The following is a 26,923-nucleotide window of genomic DNA, read 5'->3' as shown; positions in this document are numbered from 1 at the left end:
ATTGTTGTTATTTAATATTAGGATTTTATCTTCATCTTTCTTCTTATCAACTTAAATATTGTTTGAAATATAGTGATACTCAGTGTGATCAGTGTTGCCCAGTTGGTTTGAGTGTGAATGAAGTTTTCTGTATACACACACACACACACACACACACACACATACACTCTCTCTCTCCCAGCTGGTCTTTGTGGTGGGGTTTCCGCGTGACGGGCCGGCTCCATTGTGAGCAGTGTTTTGGTGGGGTAATGGAGGGGCGGGGGGTGGCAGGGTTGGACCATCTGTTGGTGGGACAATGCGGCCGGTGCACGAGGCTGATTTACTCAAAAGAAACACATCTGGCTTCTTCCATTCGGAAACAGCCCCCCCAACACCCCCACCATCCCCGTAACGTTTAATCAGTGAATGGGTTCTAATGGTCACTACAGCATCACTACTGATCCAAACATACCCAGAACCAAACCACTGTTATCAGCAGCAAAAAAACAGTCAAAATGTTTGGACACACCTTCAATGTTCAATGTTTTTCTTTATTTCTTTATTAAATTGATTTTCTAAATTTTTTTTAAAAGATATTACAGATAAGGGACACATATGCAATTATGTAGTAAACTGTTAAAAAGTGTTATTCCTCCACATTCATTCCCTGATCTAAATCTGATGAACTGAGCTGGTGATTTAATTGAGATAAAAGTGAAGGAAAAGCAGCAACTATTTTTCAGCACCTCCAGGAACTCCTTCCTTTAAGACACTGTGAAAACTATTCCTATTCCTATAATACCTCATGAAGACACTGAGATTAAAATACCAAGAGTAAGCAGATCTGTACTCAAAGATAAATGTGCTGCTTAGAAGAATCTAAAATATAAAACATATTCTGGATTGTTTACAAAAAATATTATTTTTATTTACTGAATAATTCAGCATGTGTTCATGTTTAGCTTTAATATAGTCTTTAATATTAAATGAATACTGTAAAAAAACATTGAAAAACACATTGAATGAGAAGAGGTGTATCCAAAACTGAATGCTATTGACTGGTATTGAATAGTCTAGAAAATACTTATATTGTATCCTATCATGATATTTTGTTTTACAGTACTTTATTAGTATTTTTGTATTTAGTTTACATGCAAATATTGGTTTATTTACAGAGTTTAGAGAACCTTATTGTTCTTCAGCTGGTTTTACTGTCACAGAAAATTCCTCCTAGAGCTCTCAGCTCTAAGAAAGCACTTCAGTGAAATAAACCAACCTCCCAGTGTTTTATACTGGAGCTCTGAGAGCTGTAAAGGCTGAGAATGTGGATGAGGGGGACTCTGTGTGTGTTCTGTGTAAATGTACACTATTTTAAAACAGTTCGACCTCTTTAGAGGTTTTTGTTGCTCCAGTTTTACGGTTCCCCTCAGGGAAATACCCAGATTATACAGAATATTCCAGGAAAGCTTAGCTCTGAATTCTAAAACCCAGAACACCTCGAGTATCTCCAGCCTGAGAGCTGCTCCTCTGTCTTTAGTAACTTTATTAAGGTGCTGTAAAAGTAAGGATATGTGTGTTGCGTTATTTATGATGGTTTAGGATGGTTTTTAAAAAAGGGTGTCTGAGGTTTTTGGCACTTGGCTTAGATGCACTCCATTTACCCAAGATAAGCAGTAGTTAGACCTCTCTCTACCTTACTATATCTCACTCTACCTACCTCACTCTGCTTTGCTCTACCTCATGCTGCCTTTCTTTACATCACTCTGCTTTGCTGTTCCTCTCTCTACCTCACTCTGCCTCACTTTTACTTTCTCTACCTCCTTCTGCCTCACACTCCTTTGCACTACCTCACTCTGCCTTTCTCTACATCACTCTGCCTTGCTGTACCTCACTCTGTCTTTTTCTACATCACCCTCCCTTGTTCAGCCTCTCTCTACCTCCCTCTGCCTTGCTTTACCTCACTTTGCCTTTCTCTATTTTACTCTACTTTGCTCTACTTCACTCTACTTTGCTCTACTTCACTCTACTTTGCTCTACTTCACTCTACTTTGCTCTACCTCACTCTGCTTTGCTCTACCTCACTCTGCCTTGCTCTACCTCACTCTGCTTCACTCTTTCTTTCTCTACATCATCCTGGCTTGCTCTACCTCTCTTTACCTCTCCCTGCCTTGCTTTACCTCACTCTGCTGTTCTCCAACTTACTCTGCTTTTCTCTCTTTCACCTTGCTTTTGCTCTACTTCACTCTACTTTGCTCTACCTCACTCTCCCTTGCTCTACCTCGCTCTGCGTCACTCTTTCTTTCTCTACATCATCCTGGCTTGCTCTACCTCTCTTTACCTCTCCCTGCCTTGCTTTACCTCACTCTGCTGTTCTCCAACTTACTCTGCTTTTCTCTCTTTCACCTTGCTTTTGCTCTACTTCACTCTACTTTGCTCTACCTCACTCTCCCTTGCTCTACCTCGCTCTGCGTCACTCTTTCTTTCTCTACATCATCCTGGCTTGCTCTACCTCACTCTGCCTTGATCTACCTCTCTCACTCTGCCTCTTTCGGCAGCACTTTGCCTCAGTCTTCCTCTCTCAGCCTTCCTCTACCTCACTCTGCCATTCTCTACATCACTCTGCCATTCTCTACATCACTCTACCTTGCTCTGCCTCTCTCTACCTCTCTTGCTCTCCCTTGCTCTACATCACTCTCAATTGCTCTACCTCACTCTACCTCTCTCGACCTTACACTGCCTTGCTTTACCTCACTCTGCATTTCTCTACATCACCCTGCCTTGCTCTGCCTCACTCTACCTCACTCTGCTTTGCTATACCTTACTTTGTTTTTCTCTTCATCACCCTGCCTTGCTTTGGCTTACTCTACCTCACTCTGCCTCTCTCTGCCACACTCTACCTTGCTCTGCCTCACTCTGCATTTCTCTACATCACCCTGCCTTGCTTTGCCTCACTCTACCTCACTCTGCTTTGCTATACCTTACTTTGTTTTTCTCTTCATCACCCTGCCTTGCTTTGGCTTACTCTACCTCACTCTGCCTTGCTGTGCCTTGCTCTATATCACTCTCAATTACTCTTCCTGATTCTGCCTCACTCTACCTTATTCTGCCTTGCTCTGTATGTGTGTGTTCACTTTATAATTTATTCTTTACCGACTGCAGTTTACACTCTATGTATGACTGTACAGTTATTGATGCATTGGTCGCTGAACAGCTGGCACAAATATTGATAAAATTTATTACTATGCAGATAAACATGCAAAGAAACTTAATAAGCAATATTGATGTTATCAAAATCATTAAAGTCATGTCTGTATATTGTATGATAAGTCAATAATGTCATTATTGTAAGAGGCCTGATGTTATGATGTGTGTATGACTCATTGCTGCAGTGTGATGGTGTTTATGGTGTGTATTAGGCTCTCTGTGTGTATCTTGTCCTCATATTCCTTTATTTTGTTTGTGTGGAGGAGGAACATCATCTCAGATTGAAATCCACTCATAAGACAGGACGTTAAGCCCATCAGCGCCGGGCCGTGTGCCCCCAAGCCCAAATACAGTGGAGAAAGCTTATGTAACCGCAGCAGCTGATCTGCTTAACTCTATAGCCTCTACAGCCCCTACAGCCCCGCCGCACAGCTAGCGGCTACGCTAAGTCCAGCACTTACACTTCCCTGTGCCAACCCAACACACACAAACACACACAAACAGCTGCATATTTAACTCTCTCTCACTCTAATCAGCTTGGTGTGTGTGTGTGTGTCTGGAGTGTGTTGTCTAAAGCTTCAGTTTGGCAGTGGAAAGTTAGCATAGCTAAAAACAGTAGCAGCATCTTCAGGCCTGTACTTCACCCCATGCTCTAGATAACAGCCCAGCTACATTCTTATGTGTGGCTCCCATGGGTGGAAGATGTGCTAGTGGGGTTCAAAGTTGGTTCTAGGTGGGTTTTAGTTGGGTTTCCAGTAGGCACAGGTTCTGAGTGGGTTTGTACTTTGTGTTTTTACTGGAACAGTTTTGGACTTCCCATCATTACAGCTCACTTTAATGCACCATGTTTAATACCCTCTTGATTCCATCACTGGCATAAATTATAACAAATAAAAACATGATATAAAATGTCTGGAATTTTGCATAGATTTCTACTGTTTTAATACATTTGGTGTACAGATTTGTAAATATGTCATTATTATATGGTATATATGTGCCTGCGTCTGCATTAACCGTTACTTCACCTGCTTCCAATCAGAGTTTTAGTGTTTTTTTAGAGTTGTAGGGTTTTAACTGCTGGTCTTTAGTCAAGATTGTTTTAAGTTTGTTGGATTTTCAAGGTAGATTAAAGTTTTGTTTGCCTGTTTTTGTGGTTTAATCAATAATTGTGAGGTTTATTTGTTGCGTTTGTTGGTTTCTGGGTTATATGGTTTGTTGTTTTTTTGGTTCAAGGGTTTAACTGTTGGTCTTTCGTCATTGGATTATAGGATTTAGAAGGTAGTTTTAAGTTTTGATGACTTGTTTTGAGGTTTAGTGCTTGGTTTTAGGGTTTAGCTGCTGTTTATTGCTGATGTTGATCATGCTACTCAATAGTGGTCATGCTGACAGATCAGCTTGATTATCATAGTCATTCAGCATTACCAGCCAAACCAAACTGACTGACCAGCACCACCAACATTCGACCAATTTTATGTTTTTTGTTTGCTTGTTTTATGGTTTGTTAGAAAGTAGTATGATTTTGCTGTTGTTTTTCTGGGATTTAGGGTTTCAGTGTTTGGTTAGGGGTAGAGTTTAGCTTCTGGGGTTTGGTTTTTTGGATTTAGTCTTTACTTAACTGTTTTATGGTTTGTTTATTTGTTTTTGTGGCTGGGATTTAGGTGTTGGATTTAGGGTTTGTTTGCTGGCTCTTGGCATTTGGCAGCTGATTTAAGGTTTTTATAGAAAAACTATTGGAATTAGTTGGGTAGTTGCATCCAGCGGGTTTTGGGTGATTCTAAGGGTTGGTCGTTTAATTATAGAGTTTATATTTATATTTTACAGACAGTTCTATATTCTGGGTTTAGTTGATGGGTCATTGTTAGGGTTTACCTAGTGTGTGTGTGTGCTTTAAGGCTGTGATCTGGGCCTGTGCACATGTCAGCGGGTCATTAATAGTTGATGAGGACTGATATCAGTGAGCGGTGACCTTGGGTCGGGTTTCCTGGTGGAACCTGCTCTTATTGATCTCTCCACTCTGACGACCTGTCCGACAAACCACTCTCTCAACACCCCATTGGCTGCTGAACGCTGCTGAATGCTGCTGAGCGGCACGGCCGTGTGGATGAATGCTCTGAGTGAGTGAGTCCCTCACCATCATCTCCACAGAACACACACAGCAGACAGGAAGCTACCATGCGTCTCAGTAATCAGCCCGGGTTCCTGTGATTCTCCATGTGTTCTCCAGGCCTTATGTAGAACAGTAGAGAGTGTGTGTGTGTTAGTGTGTGTTTGTGTGTGTGTGTGCATTAGTGTGTGTTAGTGGTTTGGTCAAAAATAGACCCGGCTCCTTTCAGACGGGAGTTTCTGGCCTTTGTTGTTTTTTAATGACCCAAAAACAGGACGCGACTCACGACTGTTTAGAGCAGAGCTGAAGATAAAGAGCTCCTCCTGAGACCAAACACAGTGTCCAGATCCTCCTAAACCAACGGCCATGGACCGATACTAAACTGAGAAAGCTCTGATGTCACAGGAACCACCTTATTTACATCATTTACATACACTACACAAGACAAAAGTATTAACGAAACCAGTTTAATTGTTGTTTCTTCTAAAATCAAAGGTATTAAAAAGCGTTTATCCTGCTTTTGTTGGAGTAACTGTCTCAGTGTTGTCTTAGCAGCATGACCAACATCCCCAACGTCACCATGCTGGCTGACCCCAATGACCAGCGAGCATCTAAGCCAAGCATGAACATGCATGACCATTATAACTGGCATAACCAAGTGATTGGTCAGCTTGACCAAGGTGGTTAAACAGCAGGATTAACATGTTATCATGCTGGTCAATGGTGGTCATGCTGGTCAGTGGTGGTCATGGTGGTGAATTGTGGTCATGCTGGTCAATGATGATCATACAGGTCACTGGTGATCATGCTGGTCAATGGTGGTCATGGTGGTCACTGATGATCATGCAGGTCACTGGTTATCAGGCAAGTTGTTGGTGGTCATACTAGAAAATGGTGGTCATGCTGGTCATGCTGGCCAATAGTGGTGGTGAACAACATGAAAATTAAGTTGAGTAAGTAACATGCTAGTCAACAAAGTGGTCTTTCTGATTTTTGAAACCTCAACTAATTCTATTTCTCTATACAATCAAGTGGCTTTAGAACCAAGTTCTACACTTTATACTTAAAAAAATATATTTATCACCATCTGCACACTTCCATATCACCAATGCCAGATTTCAGCTCAGAATGATAATAATGATGAATGAGATGATTGATCAATATTGCTTGTTGTGTGTGTGTGTTACAGGGTGATCGTGTGTGGGTGCGGGAGAAGGGTCAGCTCCATCCCTGCACGGTCAGCTGCTGCTATGATGACAATTCTGTCGTCTTTACCTCAGAGTATGGACAGGTAAGTGTACTGGATATTAAAGCTGTTAGAATTAACTTTTATTACAGATTCTTTCCAGATTTTTCAACGTTTCTCAATCAGGTTAGAGATGTGGTTTTAGAGTGACACTTTGGCCCAAGACTTGTGATTGAGAATTTCGGATCATGCTGCTTCTCCGGCAGCAACCGGAGTCCGAGAGAGCACAGTTGGATTTTTTCTGTCTGGGTGGGTACAGTAGGTGGCGCTCTGTCCCCTCATTACTGATTAGCAGATATATCAGGGCAGTGGTACTTCAATGACGCCTCCTAGTGTTAGGGGCATTACATGTCCTAATGAGTAGGTGGGTTAAGTGGTTAAGCTAAATTTAAGAAAAAAAAGTAGAGTCAGCTATTTTTTGGTTCATTTTATTGTTTAGTTTTAATTTATGATTACCTGGATGCAATACAAGATATCAGACTAATGATCTGTATTTATCTATGATATATATTTGAAATAAAATATTTGTTTATTTTGTTGATAAGAGTGAATGTGGTGTTTTGAACAGTAGCTCATACATAATCAAATATATTTAAATATATTCCAACATAAACCCCACATACAGACACTGTGGGTGTGCCTCAGGCTTTTTTGAATATTAAATTGCTCCCAGGGGATTGGTCACAAATCTGTTGCAGTTAACTGGACTAAATGTGAGGCTTTCTGTATAAACATTCAGTGAGAGGTCCTGGTCTGTAGTGGTCAGTAGTTTTACCTACGCAGTTCCATAAATAACACATTTTAGCTATTAATCATTATATATATCGTTATAAATATCGTTATTGTGATATATGGTATGTATACATGGCATCAAATATGCTTCTTTTCTCCGCATGGTGCATCTTATTACATGTAAGAGACGATCTGTTGTTACATAATTACACAACACTTCTAAAACACAATAAGAGTTAAAACTCTACATGTCTGAGGGTTAAGCCCTGGGTTTCCTGTCTCTGGCGTATTTCATTCTCTGTCCTCGGTGGACGCTGGTGTTTATTTAATCTGTAATCAGCCGGTGTGATCCCGACACATGGAGGGTCCTGGTTGGGGGGGTGTTCCTACTCTGGCACAGTGCCAGCCCTCCTCCCGTCTGATGGACATTAATGAGCCAGACACACAACAGCTTGCCGCCCGCCTCCACTGTTTACTGCGTTATCTCATTTTCTGTTAGTTACTGTTAGTCCTGACTGACTCCCCCACCCACCCTCAACCTCACCCTCACCCTGTCCACTATGGACCACACACTGTTCTACAACTTCTACTAGAAATTCTACCAGGGATTTGCTGGGTTGCGTGGTGTCTAATTAGTTGGGTGATTAGGTGTTGTGAATGCTGTCTGGATGGTGGTTTGAGTGATATTTGGTAAATGAAAGGCCTTAAGGTGGTTGAGATCAGTTGAGTTGTGTCTGGTATACCAGTGTACCTGGTTGATTGAGTGGTATCTGTGGTATCTTAGTTGATTGAGTGGTATATGTGGTACCTGGTTGACTGAATGGTATATGTGGTACCTCGTTGCTTGAGTTTTATTTGTGGTATTTGATTGGTTGTGTGATGTTTGCTGGAAGTGTTGACTCATTAGTTTAGTGGTATATGGTTGGTTGAGTACTATTCTGTGGCTTGAGTGATATTTGGTGGGGTTGAGTGGTATCTGGTGGATTGAGTGGTATTTGGTGGGTTGAGTGGTATCTGGTGGATTGAGTGGTATTTGCTTGGCTGAGTAGTATTTGGTGGGGGTTAAGTTATATCTGTTTGATTGAGTGGTATTAGTGGGTTGAGTGCTGATTGGCTGATTGAGAGGTATTGGTGGGTTGAGTGGTATGTGGTGGATGAGTAGTATCTAAATGTTTGATATTGGTTGAGTGGTTTTACTTGGGTTGAGTTGTTCCGAGTTTGTTGCTTAGTAGCTGGCAGGCAAGTAGTATATAATTGGTTGAGAGATATCCAATGGGAATAAGTGGTATCTGCTTGACTGAGTGGTATCTAATGGGTTAAGTAGTAATTGTTGAGTTGAGTGGTGTTTGGTTGTATGTGGTGGGTTGAGTGGTGTCTGGTGGATTTAGAACTATTTTTGGGTTGATTGGTGTTTGGATGATTCACTGCTATTTGGCATATATTTGATCAAGTGTCTGGTAGGTTAGATTGAGTCAGATTTGGTGGATTTATTGGTAATTGATTGGGTACATGGTGTATATTTGGTTGAGAAGTATCTGATTGGTAGTACCTGCGTGGTATGTGGTGGGTTATGTGTGTGGTAGTATCTGATTGGTTGAGTCACAGTAAGGAGCCTAAAGTTTGGAATCCCTGAGATGAGATATTACTTAACTGAGCGTGTTTAGAGGATTTCAGTGGCTCCTGCTGTTTGTAGTTGGAGTGTTAGGGTATCTGGGCTTATCAGAGTGTGTGATTAACCCGGTTGGGGACACACAAGCTTATGTTCCGCCTGACACACACACACACACACACACACACACACACACACACACACACACACACACACAAACACACACTCAGCCCCGGGGAATTCAGAATTTAATACAAAGGTCCTTTTGATGGAGAATTTACCCAGAAATGAGCAACAGTATTTATAATGTGCTGCTGTAGTGAACGCAGTGTGAGTGTGAATGTGTTTTATTGTGATGATCGATTATTTAATTGATGTATTGATGCGTTTGAAGGACATCCTGTCTCACTCTGCTGCTTATTCATATATTATTCATATATAGTCCTAGAAATAATTGCGTCTTAATGGTGCTCTTCTTATTATCATTTGATATCACTAATATATGTATGTTATATTTATGTTGTATATTTAATTGTTATATATGTATATGTGTATCCTGTATAGTTATGTATATTTTTTATTTATTTGTAAAGTTTGAAAATAATTAGAAAACGTGAAGTTGAGGGCTTTAAATGAAACTGTGGATACAGGAAGTGGTGGTTGTTAGGGTAGTTCCTGTAATTTCTCGGGTGAATGCTAGGAGGATTTTAGATGGCTTCTACAGTATCCCAAAAGTGGTTTATAGGGTGTTGCTACATGGTAGCGATACAGTAATGTCCCATGTGGTTGCTAGGGTGTCGCAAGGTGGTTGCTGCAGTGTCTCAAAGTGGTTGCTAGGGTGTTGCTACATGGTAGTGATACAGTAATACCTCATGTGGTTGCTAGGGTGTGGCAAGGTGGTTGCTACAGTGTCCCATGTGGTTGCTAGGGTGTCGCAAGGTGGTTGCTACAGTGTCTCAAAGTGGTTGCAAGGGTGTTACTACATGGTAGCGATACAGTAATACCTCATGTGGTTGCTAGGGTGTTGCAAGGTGGTTGCTACAGTGTCCCTGGTGGTTGCTAGGATGTTGCTACATGGTAGCGATACAGTAATACCTCATGTGGTTGCTAGGGTGTTGCTAGAGAAAACCCTGAATACTAATGAATAATAGTGCAATTACACCCTTTTGTAAAGCAATACTTTTTTAAAGAATATTTACACTAGAATTAAAAGAATAATAATGTTAAATAATCTAAACAAATAAAATAAAACCCCTGTTTTCAAACAAAGTTGGTACATCAACTCTTTCATGTTATTGGGCTCCTCTCACTTATTAATAAACAAAAATGTAAATATTAGTATTAATATATAGTATTATAAGTATTAAGGCTATGTCTATAAACTGTACAGTAAGTTGATAATGCAGTTTTTGTGAGCGGCTTGGTAAACACACTTTTACACAGGGCAGTAATTGTAATTATTGGTTTATTAATTATGTCAGTACAGTATCTGCAGGCCTGCGAGGTTTCAGGGTGTGTCGACTGTTTCGGAGTCTGTGCCAAGTGTTCTCCGTCTTTATCAGCTGCAGGAATGTAGAGAATTCCATGCTGGAACGTCTTAAACCCCCCAAAACTTCCCCACCGCCCCGCTGACCTCTGCTGTGGCTGGTTGCTCACGTTCCATACTGTGTGTTTCCTCTGACCTTAACAGCAGTGCTTCCTGCTGAGTCACAGCAGGATCCCAGACCACCGGCCAGACGACTCCCGCTCGGCTCTAACCTTAAAACTCACCCTCAACCTTCTACACTCTTAATTATATACCAATTATAACCATTCACTTTTTCTGTGCTAAAGAAGCATTTCTTTAAATCAGATATATAGGTGAGATTAATCCATTGATCCCTTTAAAATATGCAGTGTTTCCTCTAATATTTCATTCAACAGCAGCAGCAAAATCCCAATTAAGCAACCCCCTAGCAACCACATGGGGTATTACTGTATCGCTACTATGTAGCAACACCCTAGCAACCACCTGGGACACCGTTGCAGCCATCTAAAATCACCCTAGCAATCACCCATGAAATTACAGGAACTACCACCAGTTCTCGTATCCACGGTTTCATTAAAAGTCCTCAACTTCACGTTTTCTAATTATTTTAAAACATTTACAAACTTTCCCAATACAGGGGTTTAGACAGAGGTCTAGTCATGGACAATATTTTGCTTTTCTTTATTTTTATTAGAGCCATGTTTCCCAAGCCTCATAGGAATTATTTGTATTACAAAGTTGTTCTCACAAACTTTAAGGCTGTGATTGATGCAGTGTCCTAGGTGATTGCTAGAATGTTGCTAGGTGATTAGGTGCATTGCTACAGTATCTCAGGTAGTTGCTACATATTTGCTTTGTTAGGTTTGCTGCTATGTGATTGCTACAGTGTCCCAGGCAGGGAGTTGCCAGGCTGTTGTAAGGTGGTTTCTACAGTGACCCAATTGGTTGCCCATGTGTTGCTAGGTGGTTGCTACAGTGTCCCAGTGGGTTGTCAGGGTCTTGCTATGACATTGGTATAGTGTTCCAGGGGGTTGCCAGGGTCTTGCTAGAATGTTGGTACAGTGTTCCAGGTGGGTGCTAAGCTGTTGCTACGTTTTTGCTTCAGTGGCCCAGTTGGTTACTCACGTGTTACTAGGTGGTTGCTACAGTGCCCCAGGGGGTTGCCAGGGTGTTGCTAGGTGGTTATTCTAGAACAAAGTGTATAGGTTCTGCTATAAGTATATAAGTTAAGTTGAAGGTTTTGTTAGAAACATGTTTCCAAGCAAAGTTTCCAAGTAAAAGTGTCCATGTATTTACATTTCTTTACACTAAAGTAATGTTTTTTTTTACACTAACATTAAGATTGTGTTTTTTAAACTACACTGTTATGGGGGTCCATTACAACCTGTTAAAGGTACTACTGCATTAAGGAACCACTGAAAGGTCCTTCGCTTGTGGTAATTTATCCATCTGTGAGCAGAATCTGAACTTCAGTCTAATCAGCACTGTGGTATCTTTAAAACTGCAGCTCTGGCGCCCTCTATAGGAGCTCAGTCAGGCCTGGTTACTGTAAAGTGTGTGTAGATGACTGAGCAGAAAGATCTGAGCAGCCGGTGTGTAACAGAGCGCGCTCAGTGAGCACTGCTGTACTACACTGTGAGTATACCTGCTCTCACTTATACCTACAGACCCCCAGGTCCTCACTGTAGTCCCATTGTCTTTCTCTCTGTTGTTATCATAATGTTGCAGGATGGTTCCCACAGTTTCCCAGTGGGTATCTGGGATATTGTTAGGTGGTTGTTTGGGTGTTATATGATGGTTTATATAGTTTTACTTGGTGATTTCTACATTGCTCAAGATGATTGTGATCCAGGTGGTGGCAAGGTTTTGCTATGTGGTTACTACACTGTCCTAGTTGGCTGCTCGGGCATTGCTATGTGGTTGATACAATCCTAAGTTAGATGCTTGTTAGGTGGTAGCTGTACAATAGTATTCCAGGTGGTTGTTATGGTATTTCTAGGTGGTTGCTAGTGTCCAAGATGATTGTTAGGTTACTAGGTGATTGCTACAGTATCCCAGGTTTTTAATTAGGTGTTGCCAGGTGGTAGCAGCAGTGCTCCTGGTGGTTGCCAAGGTGTTGCTTTGTGGGTGCTAGAGTGGTTGTTACAGAGGCATTTGTTAGGTGGTAGCTGTACAATAGTGATTGCTTGTTTGTTTTTTTGGTGGTTTCTATAGTTTTGCTTGATGATTGCTAAACTGTCCCTGGTGGTTCATAAGGTATTGCTAGGTAGGTGCTACAGTGTCCCAAATAATTGTTAGGTTACTAAATGTTTGCTGCAGTGTCTGATGATTTTATTGGGGTGTTGCTAGGTGATTGTTACAGTGCCCCAGTCGATTGATAGGTTACTAGGTGAATGCTACAGTATCCCAGGTTTTTAATTGGGTGTTGCTAGGTTTTGAATTGGTTTCAGCAGTGTTCCCGGTGGTTGCCAAGGTGTTACTACATGGATGCTACAGTGGTTGTTAGGCATTTGTTAGGTGGTAGCTGTACAATAGTGGTTGCTTCTTTGTTATTTGGTGGTCTTTATATAACTTTGCTTGGTGGTTGCTAAAGTGTCCCAGGGGGTTCATAGGGTGTTGCTAGGTAGGTGCTACAGTGTCCCAGAAAATTGTTAGGTTACTCAGTGATTGCTACATTGTCTCAGATTTTTATATGGGTGTTGCTAGGTGTTTGTGACAGTGCCCCAGATGATTGATAGGTTACTAGGTGATTGCTACATTGTCTCAGGTTTTACTTGGGGGTTTCTAGGTGGTTGCCGCAGTGTTCCAGGTGGTTGCCGAGGTGTTACTACATGGATGCTACAGTGTCCTAAGTGGTTGTTAGATGTTTGTTAGGTGGTAGCTTTACAATAGTATCCAAGGTGGTTGTTAGGGTATTTATATGTGGTTGTTAGAGTCACCACTAAATGAACTCTCTCTCTCTGTCTCTCTTTTTTTAGGTGATCACTATGAACGGTGCAGATATAAGCAGACTGAATGTGATGATGATGGACGTGTCCAGTATGAACGGGGTGGAGGACATGTCCACTCTGTCTGAACTGCATGAAGAGTCCATCCTGCACAACCTGTACACTCGCTACTGCAGCAACCTGATCTACGTAAGACCATCTAACACACACACACACACCTGCTACACTAATAGATCAGCAGATAGCTGGTGACCTGTTGTGTGCTCCTAAGGCTTACATTTCAGATTTAAGCTTAAATAAAATAGATTTTAATGATTTTTGAGAAATACAACCCAAAGCTCAGAACCCTGGGCTCATTCCACTGCAGACCGGGTCTAATCTGGGTTCTGTGGTCTTTCTTAACGAGATTAGAGCATCAGCTGGTGAGTGCAGAGTGCAGGAGCATCCACCTAACCAGATTACAACAGAGGACAGATTCCTGTCTGAATATAAGCAGGACATACAGGACGCTGGAGGTCAGACGAGCTGACCACAGGTCAATACTGAGGCCGGCGCTAATGACCTGACCTGCACCCCCACCAGCAAACACAGTCCATCAGTCTGTGCAGTGCTTCGTCAGCTTTGCAGTGGAACCTACCAGTTAGCAATGGTGCTAAATGGCTAACGAGTAAACGATGGAAAGCTAACGGAAGTTTTTTTTTCACACCAATTAGCACTGGAGCTATGGTCAAAGTAATGTAATAATATACCCCACCAATTAGCACTAAAGCTATGGTCAAATTAAAGCAGTCATATAGCCCACCAATTAGCAATAAAGCTATGGTCAAAATAATGCAATAACATAACCCACCAATTAGCACTGCAGCTATGGTCAAAGCAATGCAATCATATACCCCACCAATTAGTGCTGGAGCTTTGAGGCTAATATAGCTAAAAGCTAGTGCAATCTTTTACCCCACAATTTAACACAGCATCTTTAATGCTAAAGAAGCTAACAATTAATTAAAACTTATATCCCACCAGTTAGTACTGGAGCTAAAAGGCTAATATAGCGTAAAATTTAAGCAGTCATTAATCCCACCAACAAGCGCTGAAGCACCGAAGCTACAAAGCTAAAGAAGCTAATAATTTATTTTATTAACATATTAACATAATGCAAGCATATTATAAATTAGCAGTTTCTCACAAAACATTCCCACATAGCAAAATGTGTTTGCATGTTGCGCAACCACCTGGAAACCATTTAGCCAACCATAGCAACCAACACGTACACCATAGCAACACCGTAGCAACCACCTAGCAACACCTTATAAACACCTACACAATGATAACACCTTAGCAGCCACCTAGCAACCACTTAGCAACACCTTAGCAACCACCACGGACAGCATAGCAACACCACAGAAACCAGACACGAATCAGAACTGCAATCTATTTATTAATATTAATTTATAAATTTAAAAATATAAATTTTTCTTCTGACCACAAATTAGTTATCTGGTTCAGGACTGTTCTTGAGAGTCTAAACCAGATCACAGATCTATTTTATGATCTATGTATTATGATCAGAAGTGTTAAGCTTCATGTTCTCCCTGCAGACCAACATCGGCTCCATCCTGGCAGCAGTGAACCCGTATAAGCAGATCTCAGGCCTGTACGACTCGGCGGCGGTGGAGCTCTACAGTAAACACCAGCTGGGGGAGCTGCCCCCCCACATCTTCGCCCTCGCCAACGAGTGCTACCGCTGCCTGTGGAAGAGACAGGACAGCCAGTGTGTGCTGATTAGGTAACACCAATACACTAGTAAAACACTGTATCACAGAACGATGGGATTTTACATTATGATCTGAGGATCGCTGGTTTGGATCCTACATCATACTGCTTGCCATCAGCAGCCGGAGTCTGAGAGAGCACAGTAGGCTTTTTGCTCTCTCTGGGTGGGTAGATGGTGCTCTATCCACTCATCACTCCTAGTGTGATGCATTAACTGATATCAACTGCAACCTGTACCCTTTACTTCTTTTTATTATTAAAATAAATCCATTTAAAGTTCAATTTAGAAACTCAACATGTTACTATATATTGTATTGTACTGATTTTTGGTGTCAGAAAACGTTGTAATGAATTTATCAGTGCAATGTTTGAGCTTTTCCACCAAAAGAACTCTGTTCTGTTTAGGCTTAAAAGAACTGTGGTGATTTTCAGTGAACCAGCCCGCGTTTCCAACAGTTTTAGCAGAACCATCAAAATGTCATATCTAATGTCATCAGCAGAGGGCACTGCACAGTGTTCTCTGGTCCAGCTGCAAACAAACGTTCCTGGTTATGGAACCTACTTTTGTTGGTGGAAACGTGGTGAACCGGTTCAAAATTAGGTTCACGAACCAGTATGGTGCCGGTTCCAAATCAGTGGGAAAGAGCTATGTCTGATTTTTATTCACATATAATATGACTTGCTGCTTAAACTATAATTTTTTAATTTCTTTGGGGTCTAAGGGCATTTTCGCAATAAAATATATATTATTCAAAAACAGTTTACTCAAATCTATCATCAATCATGTTTATGTTTGCATATTTTGTGTGTGTGTGTGTGCAGTGGAGAGAGTGGTGCAGGGAAGACTGAGAGTACAAAGCTGCTGCTGAAGTTTCTGTCTGTTATGAGTCAAAGTTCTACTGGAGCTGCTCTGTCAGAGAAGACCACCAGAGTAGAGCAGGCCATCGTACAGAGCAGGTAATACACACACAAACACACACACAAACAGAGCATTAGTAATTACACATTTCTGTACCTTGGCAACCACTTAGTAACACCATAGCAACCACCTGGAACATTATAGAATTACTAGAAACTGTTGTAATCACCTAGTAACACACAAACAGCTGTTGGGACCATTTAGCAACACCCCAGCAACCACCTTCATTACTATAGTGACCACCTAACAAACCAACAAGTAAGACCCCAGCAACCTGGAGTTATTTATGATATATTTCCCAGCCTACTGCTGGTGCTGTATAAAGTAGGACCCTGTTTTTAAGAAAAAATGTGTGTGTTTTTTTTTGTGTTTCTCCCGTCAGCCCCATCATGGAGGCGTTTGGAAATGCCAAAACCGTTTACAACAACAACTCCAGCCGCTTCGGCAAGTTCATCCAGCTGCACTTCTCCCAGAGCGGGAACATTCAGGGGGGCTGCATCATCGACTACCTGCTGGAGAAGGTCTGACTGATTCTCATTGCTTTTTTATGCCTTTTTAGCTGCAGTAATTGGTAAATTGGTGGTTTAGGGTCCTTGGAACCCAAAACCAGCAGATAAGAGCACCTAAATGCTTCAGAGTATTTTGGTTTATTTAAAACTTTTAAGTTACTACATGATTCCTCATGTGTTTCTTCATAGTCTGGATGAATTCAGTTTTATTTACAGTTATTGGGACTCTTTTCTCCTAATTAAATATGTCTGCCCTGATGTCACATCATCATTTTTTTACCAATTTTTGTTTTTTATCCCAAAAAATAAATATTTTATTTTTTTACAGAACCGGGTGGTCCGGCAGAACCCAGGGGAACGAAATTATCACATCTTCTACTCACTACTATCTGGGGCTGACCATGAGCAAAGAGGTAAGGGAGTTAGAGGAGCACGCTGCTTCCTACATTATAGAGCATTATAGAACTCCTTCTACACTTACTATAGTGTATACAGCATTATAGAGCTCCCCTACATTTACTGTAGTGTATAAAGCATTATAGAGCTCCCTTTACATTTACTATAGTGCATACCTCATTATAGAGCACCCCCTACATTTACTATAGTGTATACAGCATTATATAGCTCCCCCTACATTTACTATAGTGTATACAGCATTATAGAGCACCCCCTACATTTACTATAGTGCATACCTCATTATAGAGCTCCCCGTACATTTACTATAGTGTATACAGCATTATAGAGCTCCCCCTACCTTTACTATAGTGCATACCTCATTATAGAGCTCCCCCTACATTTACTATAGTTTATACAGCATTATAGAGCACCCCCTACATTTACTATAGTGCATACCTCATTATAGAGCACCCTCTACATTTACTATAGTGCATACCTCATTATAGAGCTCCCCCTACATTTACTATAGTGTATACAGCATTATAGAGCTCCCCCTACCTTTACTATAGTGCATACCTCATTATAGAGCTCCCCCTACATTTACTATAGTTTATACAGCATTATAGAGCACCCCCTACATTTACTATAGTGCATACCTCATTATAGAGCTCCCTCTACATTTACTATAGTGCATACCTCATTATAGAGCTCCCTCTACATTTACTATAGTGCATACCTCATTATAGAGCACCCCCTACATTTACTATAGTGCATACCTCATTATAGAGCAACCTCTACATTTACTATAGTGCATACCTCATTATAGAGCACCCCCTACATTTACTATAGTGCATACCTCATTATAGAGCAACCTCTACATTTACTATAGTGCATACCTCATTATAGAGCACCCCCTACATTTACTATAGTGCATACCTCATTATAGAGCACCCCCTACATTTACTATAGTGCATACCTCATTATAGAGCTCCCCCTACATTTACTATAGTGCATACCTCATTATAGAGCTCCCCTTACATTTACTATAGTGTATACAGCATTATAGAGCACCTCCTACATTTACTATAGTGTATACAGCATTATAGAGCACCCTCTACCCTTACTGTTGTGTATACAGCATTACAGAGCGCCCCCTACACTTACTGTAGTGTATTATAGTCTCTTAGAATGAGTGTATGGACCTTATGAACATTTTAGAGCATTATAGAGCTCCCCGAACATTTACTATAGTGTATTGCAGTTTGTCAGAGTAAGCCCTTGGATCATATAATTGTTATACAGTATTTTTATTATATGAAATATTATACATTTGTTTGTGTGTGTGTGTGTGTAGAGCTGTACCTGCTGCTGGACTCTCCGGAGGCGTATCACTATCTGAGTCAGTCAGGCTGTGTTCAGGACAGCAGTCTGGATGATAAGCAGCTCTTCCTCAGTGTGATGGTGAGAAAACTCCACATTCAGCTTTACTGCTGTTCCACACACATACACACACACACCCATACACACACACACAGCAACACACAGCATTTTATTGCACACACACACACTATTTCCAGTCTGGAGTTTCAGCAGGAAACAGACAGGCCGAGTCGATCAGCCTGACGGAGCTGAAGAGGAGATGCTGGCTGGCTGCAGAAGACAGTGGATGTTGTAGCTTGTGTGGCGCCGTGGGCAAATCTCGCTTCAGACTAAAGGCCCTTTTAAACTGCGTACAAACTTTTTGGACAAAAAAACGAGAGTCACTTTTAATGTACAGGAAATTTAACACCGACTTTGACAAGTTTTTAGTATTCTATCCTCTTTAAATGGGGCCAGACAGGCATAAGCTCTCAAAAAATAGATATTCATGTCTATTCTATAGCAAAAATAAAGGGATTTGGAATGGACTGTAAATGCGTATGTTTTAAAAAATTGGATGTGGTGTTCAATGGCCTTTAGTCTGAGCTAGAATTAAAGAAGAGGTATTATAACATTGCACCTCCAGAGGGCAGCACAGCCTTATCTCTCACACACGTTTAATGGGACGTCCCATGAACTCAAACAATATACCAGTACATAATAAACACATATCTAAATCTGGACCTTCCATCAGAACAAAAATTAGGACAACAGAGGCAATTTCACATTCACAAATATTTATTTTATCACTTATATTACTATTATATTAGTTATTATTATTCTAGAGGCTGTTTCAGCTATACCCCATCCATACTCGACAGTGTGCATCAAAACTACCCATTTTTAATTTTTAATTTATATTTATTTTGTATAATTTTGCATATATTTATATTCTGCATGTTATTTCTAATCTGTAACTATTTCTACATTACTCTATAATTACTCTATAATTATAATTATTCTATAATAAATCCAATTAAAGAAAACTAGGGCATGATGCAGATAATAATAATAAAAAATATTGCAATCAAATTAAAGTCAAAGGACATGTAAGAAACAGACATTATAAACCAAATATATTCTATTGAACTTCATTGGTTAAATAAATAAATTCAGAAAGTTAAATGACACAACGTAAAAAGAGACTTTTCCACTAACAAAAAACAGTTTTTATAAGCAGTACTGAAAATATATGATAGTGATGATATAATGGTGTGTGTGTGTGTGTGTGAGTGCAGGAGGCTCTGAAGGTGATGGAGTTTACGGAGGAGGAGGTGCGGGATGTGTTTAAGCTGCTGTCGGGAGTTTTACACATCGGCAACATCGAGTTCATGACAGCAGGAGGCGCTCAGATCACCACTAAAGGAGGTGAGAGACACACTGAGCACAGGTACACCAGAGCAGAGACATGATAGTGTTCACTTATTTAATTTATTGAATCATTCATTTTAGTTAATTAATAATTTAATTATTTTATATCTTACCGAATGAGTTATATTAGTTACTGAGTCATTCATACTAATAGGTTACTGGATCATTTATTCTGTATCAGAAACTGAATTAATTATTTTAGTTGCTGAATCAATTGTTTCAGTTATTGGACCTTTTTATACTTTCAGATTCTGAATCATTTCTACTGTGTCTGTAACTGAATCATTTATTTTAGTCACTAAATAATTTATTCCAGTTACTGAATCATTTTTACATTTATCAGTAACTGAATAATTTATGTTAGTCATTGAATTGTTTATTTCAGTTACTGAATTATATATATATATATATATATATATATATATATATATATATATAATTTACTAAAATATTTATTTAGGTTGCTTAGTAAATTATTGAAATTACTACATTACGTGCAGTAGATTCTAAAGTAGAGCTGTCTCTGGTCTGAATGGTCTGCAGTGGTCAGCAGTGTGAGTGATCTGCTGGGGCTGGACGGGTTCCAGCTGTCTGAAGTTCTGACTCAACGCTCCATCATCCTGCGGGGGGAGGAAATCTGCTCACCACTCACTGTGGAACAGGTACACACACACACACACACATACTGAATACTGCGTCCTTTACTTGTAATGTTGTGCACTCTCCATTGGAATATTATGGAATAATTGTGCCCTTTTGGTGAAATATATTAGATATATAATAGATATTTAATATTGTGCCTCTTAGTAGAAATATTGTGCCACTTTGTTGGAGTATTGTACAGTATTTAGCCCTATCCGGACTGGATTAGTTTCTTAGAGGGGCGTCTGTAAAAAAAATATTTTACACTTCTAGTCAGTAATTAATAGATTTTATCCAGACTGCAATCGAAAAAAAAACAGGAGGACCAGTGAGTTTTTTGGCTTTCTCAGTCACATGACATCATCGCGTTCAGTAGCTCCTCCATTTCCACTCGCTGTTGTGTTTATATGGATCTTCGTGGAAACGCACGCCCAAAGGGTAATTACGGTGCACGGTAGTGGACAAATAATTATTTTATTGGATAACGAAACTTGGGACTAAAATTACAAGAGGACCACGGAGTTCAGTGAAAAACTGTAGAAAAACACAAACTTGGTCGTTCCGGATGAGAATAAAATCGCAGAGGACCCCCATAAAAGAGAAAATTACTCCAGGACCCCCTGAGAAACAAATTCTCTCCAGATAGGGATTCTGTTGGAATATTGTGCCCATTATTTGAAATGATTGGTACTGTCCAATGGAATATTGTGTCCTTTATTTGGACTGTGTCCCCTTCTTTACTGTACATTGGAATACATTTTTGGAATGTTTATTCTACGTTGGAATTTATATATAATGTTGTGCACTCTCTATTGGAATACTATGCTACTTTTTTGGACAATTGTATCCCTTATAATGGAATATTATGTCTGTCATTTAAAAAAGTGTCCCTTTTTGGAATAGTATGCCCCTTATTTTGAACATCGTTAGAATATTGGGCCTCATAGTTGGAGAAAGTCCCCTCTGTTGGAATACTGGGCGGCTTTGTTGGATTGCTGTGCACTCTCTGTTGGAATATTGTGCCCTTTAGCGTGAGTGTGTCTCTCTGTTGGAATATTGTGTGGCAGCGAGTGAGTTCAGAGGGACGGCTGTAGTTCAGCAGAACTGACTGACTGCCAGTAAACTCTGCTCACATCCACAGACAGGTCCCTACATGCCTGAGAATCACACACACACAGAGCCTCTCTGAAATAAGCCCCGCCCACCTCCTTCAGAAAGCGGCCTTGCGTGACTCTGGAGCGTTTCCTGTTTTTTGTCCCCTCAGATTCATGCAGTAATAAATCAGTGATAAAATCTGTAGTAGAAACACAATAGAGTGTAAGAGTGCAGACCGGGGGCGGTGGGGCGCATTTGTGCGGGAATAACAACACACACTTTTCTAAACACACACACACACACACACACACACACACAGCTGAATAAAACACTCTCCCTTTAATTCAGTTCATTATTACTGTCTACGACTTTCCCACAGTGATTTACAATAAAATCTACTCATTGTCTAAAACTACTTCTCTATATCTGTTACCATCCTGGATTACCTGAACTTCGTCTGCTCTTCACACTGTCGGCATTCCACTATGGATGGACCAATGGGAGAGCTGGAAAAACACTGATTTATGAAATTAATTTACGTTAATTTATTTTACCTATTTATATATATAATTCTGAGTCCCGTGTGTTTATTTGCTTTAAATAATTAATGGATCCGGGTGGAGGGGAACAATTTGAATTGTTTGATAGTAAATAAAAAAGTATTTCAGATAATACTAAAATAAATGTTTAAAAGTGTTTTTAAAGTTTACAAAAGTTTTTTATCCATTATTTTGGCCTGTAGTGTGCAGCATAGTGAACAAACTCCCACACACACTCATTCCTGAAGACAAACACACTCGCTGTCAGCCCTGTGTGTGTGTGTGTGTGTGTGTGTGTGTGTGTGTGTGTGTGTGTGTGTGTGTGCTTGCGTGTGTATGTTAATAGAGCATTATTCCTCCACACACTGTTCTCTCTGTCACACACAGCTTTATTACAGCCACACACACACACACACACTCTGACACTCTGACTCACTCCTCTCTGAATAGTGAATTGGTCACACACTCAGATCAGCAGTTTAACTCTTAAACGTCATTTTTGTGAGCATTATGGTTTTTCAGGTAAAAAAGAAAAATATATATTAAAAAGGTATGGTACGAATAAATCATTATTATATTAGTGTTAATTATTTGTTTCAGCATTTCAACATTTCATGGCTTCCCTTTTCTTTAAATCTCACAGAAATAATCAATTTAATATTAACAAGAGGCACTGCAACGGCAGGTTAAATAGATTGGATTATCTTATAACGTAAAATCGCCACAACCGAGCACTCTCGCCGCATTTAGACACTTTGGCCCGTTTACTGCACTAAAACTGCGCAGTCTCGCCACATTTAGACTCTTTTACCCGTTTACTGCGCTACAACTGAGCACTCTCGCTGAATTTAGACTCTTTGGCCCGTTTACTGCGCTACAACTGAGCACTCTCGCTGAATTTAGACTCTTTGGCCCGTTTACTGCGCTACAACTGCGCAGGTTCGCCGCATTTAGACTTTTTGGCCCGTTTACTGCGCTACAACTGTGCAGTCTCGTTGCTTTTAGACTCTCTGGCCTGTTTACTGCGCTACAACTGCGCAGTCTCGCCGCATTTAGACTCTTTGGCCTGTTTACTGTGCTACAACTGTGCAGGTTCGCCGCATTTAGACTTTTTGGCCCGTTTACTGCGCTACAACTGTGCAGTCTCGTTGCTTTTAGACTCTCTGGCCTGTTTACTGCGCTACAACTGCGCAGTCTCGCCGCATTTAGACTCTTTGGCCTGTTTACTGCGCTACAACTGAGCACTCTCGCTGAATTTAGACTCTTTGGCCCGTTTACTGCACTACAACTGCGCAGGTTCGCCGCATTTAGACTTTTTGGCCCGTTTACTGCGCTACAACTGTGCAGTCTCGTCGCTTTTAGACTCTCTGGCCTGTTTACTGCGCTACAACTGCGCAGTCTCGCCGCATTTAGACTCTTTGGCCTGTTTACTGTGCTACAACTGCGCAGGTTCGCCGCATTTAGACTTTTTGGCCCGTTTACTGCGCTACAACTGTGCAGTCTCGTTGCTTTTAGACTCTCTGGCCTGTTTACTGCGCTACAACTGCGCAGTCTCGCCGCATTTAGACTCTTTGGCCTGTTTACTGTGCTACAACTGCGCAGGTTCGCCGCATTTAGACTTTTTGGCCCGTTTACTGCGCTACAACTGTGCAGTCTCGTTGCTTTTAGACTCTCTGGCCTGTTTACTGTGCTACAACTGCGCAGTCTCGTTGCTTTTAGACTCTCTGGCCTGTTTACTGTGCTACAACTGTGCAGTCTCGCCGCATTTAGACTCTTTGGCCCGTTTACTGGGCTGCAATTGCGCAGTCTCGCCACATTTAGACTCTTTGGCCCGTTTACTGCGCTACAACTGAGCACTCTCGCCTAATTTAGACTCTTTGGCCTGTTTACTGCGCTACAACTGCGCAGGTTCGCCGCATTTAGACTTTTTGGCCCGTTTACTGGGCTACAATTGCACAGTCTCGAAGCATTTAGATTCTTTGGCCCGTTTACTGCACTACAACTGCACAGTCTCGCCGCATTTAGACTCTTTGGCCCGTTTACTGGACTACAATTGCGCAGTCTCGCCGCATTTAGACCCTTTGGCCCGTTTTTTTGTGCTAAAACTGCGCAGTCTCACCGCATTTAGGGTCTTTGGCCCGTTTACTGCACTACAACTGCGCAGTCTCGCCGCATTTAGACTCTTTGGCCCGTTTACTGGACTACAATTGCGCAGTCTCGCCGCATTTAGACCCTTTGGCCCGTTTACTGCGATACAACTGCGCAGTCTTGTCGCTTTTTGACTATGTATAATTAGTGTATAATCTACTATAGTATTCAGATGTAAATGCAAAAATATGTACAATACAACAATAAATGTAAGAACACTTACATTAATTATTATCAGGTTATTATAAGATATCAGATAAAGGCGTGTGGAGTTATGTAAAGTTGTATAAAGTTATTAACTGTATTTTCTCTCTGTGTGCAGGCTCTGGACTCTCGGGACTCTGTGGCCATGGCTCTGTACTCTCAGTGCTTCTCCTGGATCATCGCTCGGATTAATCAGAAGATCAAAGGAAAAGACAACTTTAAATCCATCGGAATCCTGGACATCTTCGGCTTCGAGAACTTTCAGGTCAGTGTGACTCTACAGTGTTTATACTAATACAGCTGAAAGATAATACTAAATAATGTTACAAATTAAAATGGGGTTAAAGGTCGTTAAAGGTTCTGTGTGTTTTACAATCTTTAGCTCCGCCCACATTCTCTGATTGGTAGCATTGAGTGTAGTGGTTGCATGTAGTCATGTTGTTCTATCTGACGACAGTAACAGTTTTTTTTTGTGAAAAATTCCCAATACTAACCAGTATTTTTAACCAGTGATCTTTTTGCATTTATCTTGAAACTACCTCCACCATGTTTTCCAGGTGAACCGCTTTGAGCAGTTCAACATTAACTACGCCAACGAGAAGCTTCAGGAATATTTCAACAAACACATCTTTTCCCTGGAACAGCTGGAATATAACAGGTTAGTTCTGTGCGCTGGACATGTCCAGGTAGCTGCGCCATTATATAAGCAATCCGCCAAAGTCAAAAGACACCCATAATTAATTAAGAGAAGAATTAGTATGTGCCTTTTGTGCATTTCCAGCTGTTTAAAGGTGTAACACATTTCAGATATATCATACAAATAATTATTTTAGTCCATAAATTTGGAATGCTGATGGAGGAGATTAGTCATATTTACAGCAGATTGCATTATGGGAACAGCTATATAGTCGTCTTTAAGCTTTAGTTAGTGAGGTTGCCAGATCCTTACAGTAACGCCACATAAGAGGGAGGTCTGGACGTTCAGTATCTCACTCTAAAGAGGAGGACCCTGGTACTGATCACATTATCACATGACCTGTGTACAGTACTGCCATTGTACATGTTGTTTCTCTCTGTAGGGAGGGAATCCACTGGGAAGCCATAGACTGGATGGACAACGCTGAGTGTCTGGACCTTATTGAGAAGGTACTGAGAGTCTCTGACCACTGACTGAGTGTCCATTCTCTTCTGAAACACCCAGTAAAAACACAACCTGTTACATTCACCCAGTTACAGCTAATTCAATACAGCAAGTTGTACTATGTCTATTTTTTTATTATTTTATTTTGATTCCTGCATATACACAGCTCTGGAAAAAAATAAGAGACCACCTAAAAATGATGAGTTTCTTTGATTTTACCAAATTGAAAACCTCTGGATTATAATCAGGAAGAAGAAGCTGAACTGCTTGAATTTTTGCAATAGGAGTAAAAGCATAGAGTTATCCAAAAGCAGTGTGTAAGACTGGTGGAGGAGAACATGATGCCAAGATGCATGAAAACTGTGATGTTAAAAACCAGGGTTATTCCACAAAATATTGATTTCTGAACTTCATTAGAACTTTACTGAAAAACTTTATGCATATGAAATTGTTTTCTTTGCATTATTTAAGGTCTGAAAGCTCTGCATCTTTTTTGTCATTTGAGCCATTTATCATTTTCTGCAAGTAAATGCTCTAAATGCTCTAAATGACAATAATTAAATAATTATAATTTAATAATGTTCATTTTTTACTCAAACATAAACCTATAAATAGCAAAATCAGAGATTCAGAAACTCAAGTGGACTTTAATTTTTTCCATTACATTACTCATCTATAATAAATTAATTTACTTTAAAATTTCTGTTTAATGACACTCTTCACCTTTTTTATGTATTTCAGAGTGAAAATAAAGGTTGATTGTACACAGCCAGTTAATTACACCTTGTTCATTGTGGGGGATAACACAGCTAACCAGCTCAAAGGGTCACTATTGATTATTAATGAATGTGTGTTTGTGTGTTTTACAGAAATTGGGAATTCTGGCATTGATTAATGAAGAGAGTCGATTCCCCAAAGGAACAGATCACACACTGCTGGAGAAACTACACAGCCGACACACGGTACGTTCCACACACACACACACACACACACACACACACAGTAATGATGTAAACACTGCAGGTTTATTCTTACTGCTGACTGCCATAATCTACATAAAATTACAATCCATTGTTCAACTTTCACATATTTACTTTACTCCATTACCCATAACCAGAACATTAATTAAACTATGTTTGTGTGTGTGCATGTGCGTGTGTGTTTCCACAGGCAAACCCATACTATGTTAAACCCAGAGTGACGGACCACCAGTTTGGCATCAAACATTACGCTGGAGAGGTAATCTACCCCCCCTACACACACACACACACACACACACACAAACACACACACACACACACACACACAAACAAACACACACTACATTACTCACGTTGTACTGATAGAGATCAGGCTAATGCTAATACCCAACAGGTGAGGTATTATTGAGATCAGTGTTTGTGCACGCACACACACA

At 40.5% G+C, this 26,923-nt stretch overlaps 1 protein-coding gene across 1 annotated transcript in view; it reads left to right on the top strand.

Annotated features, from left to right (window-relative positions):
* myo10l3 (myosin X, like 3) overlaps positions 1-26,923 on the top strand; it is an 81,876-nt gene that overhangs the window by 21,058 nt on the left and 33,895 nt on the right. The window contains exons 2-15 of the mRNA XM_049484869.1: positions 6,477-6,578; positions 13,381-13,539; positions 14,949-15,136; positions 15,946-16,080; positions 16,425-16,563; positions 16,880-16,964; positions 18,302-18,408; positions 19,605-19,734; positions 20,281-20,399; positions 24,484-24,630; positions 24,923-25,023; positions 25,445-25,511; positions 26,376-26,468; positions 26,677-26,745. Of these exons, the coding sequence (XP_049340826.1) occupies positions 6,477-6,578; positions 13,381-13,539; positions 14,949-15,136; positions 15,946-16,080; positions 16,425-16,563; positions 16,880-16,964; positions 18,302-18,408; positions 19,605-19,734; positions 20,281-20,399; positions 24,484-24,630; positions 24,923-25,023; positions 25,445-25,511; positions 26,376-26,468; positions 26,677-26,745 (1,641 nt within the window). The remainder of the gene's footprint in view (positions 1-6,476; positions 6,579-13,380; positions 13,540-14,948; positions 15,137-15,945; positions 16,081-16,424; positions 16,564-16,879; positions 16,965-18,301; positions 18,409-19,604; positions 19,735-20,280; positions 20,400-24,483; positions 24,631-24,922; positions 25,024-25,444; positions 25,512-26,375; positions 26,469-26,676; positions 26,746-26,923) is intronic.

This window comes from Astyanax mexicanus, chromosome 11, assembly GCF_023375975.1.
Source record: "Astyanax mexicanus isolate ESR-SI-001 chromosome 11, AstMex3_surface, whole genome shotgun sequence".
Lineage (NCBI taxonomy): Eukaryota > Metazoa > Chordata > Actinopteri > Characiformes > Acestrorhamphidae > Astyanax > Astyanax mexicanus.
This window is presented reverse-complemented; position numbering and strand designations above follow the sequence as displayed.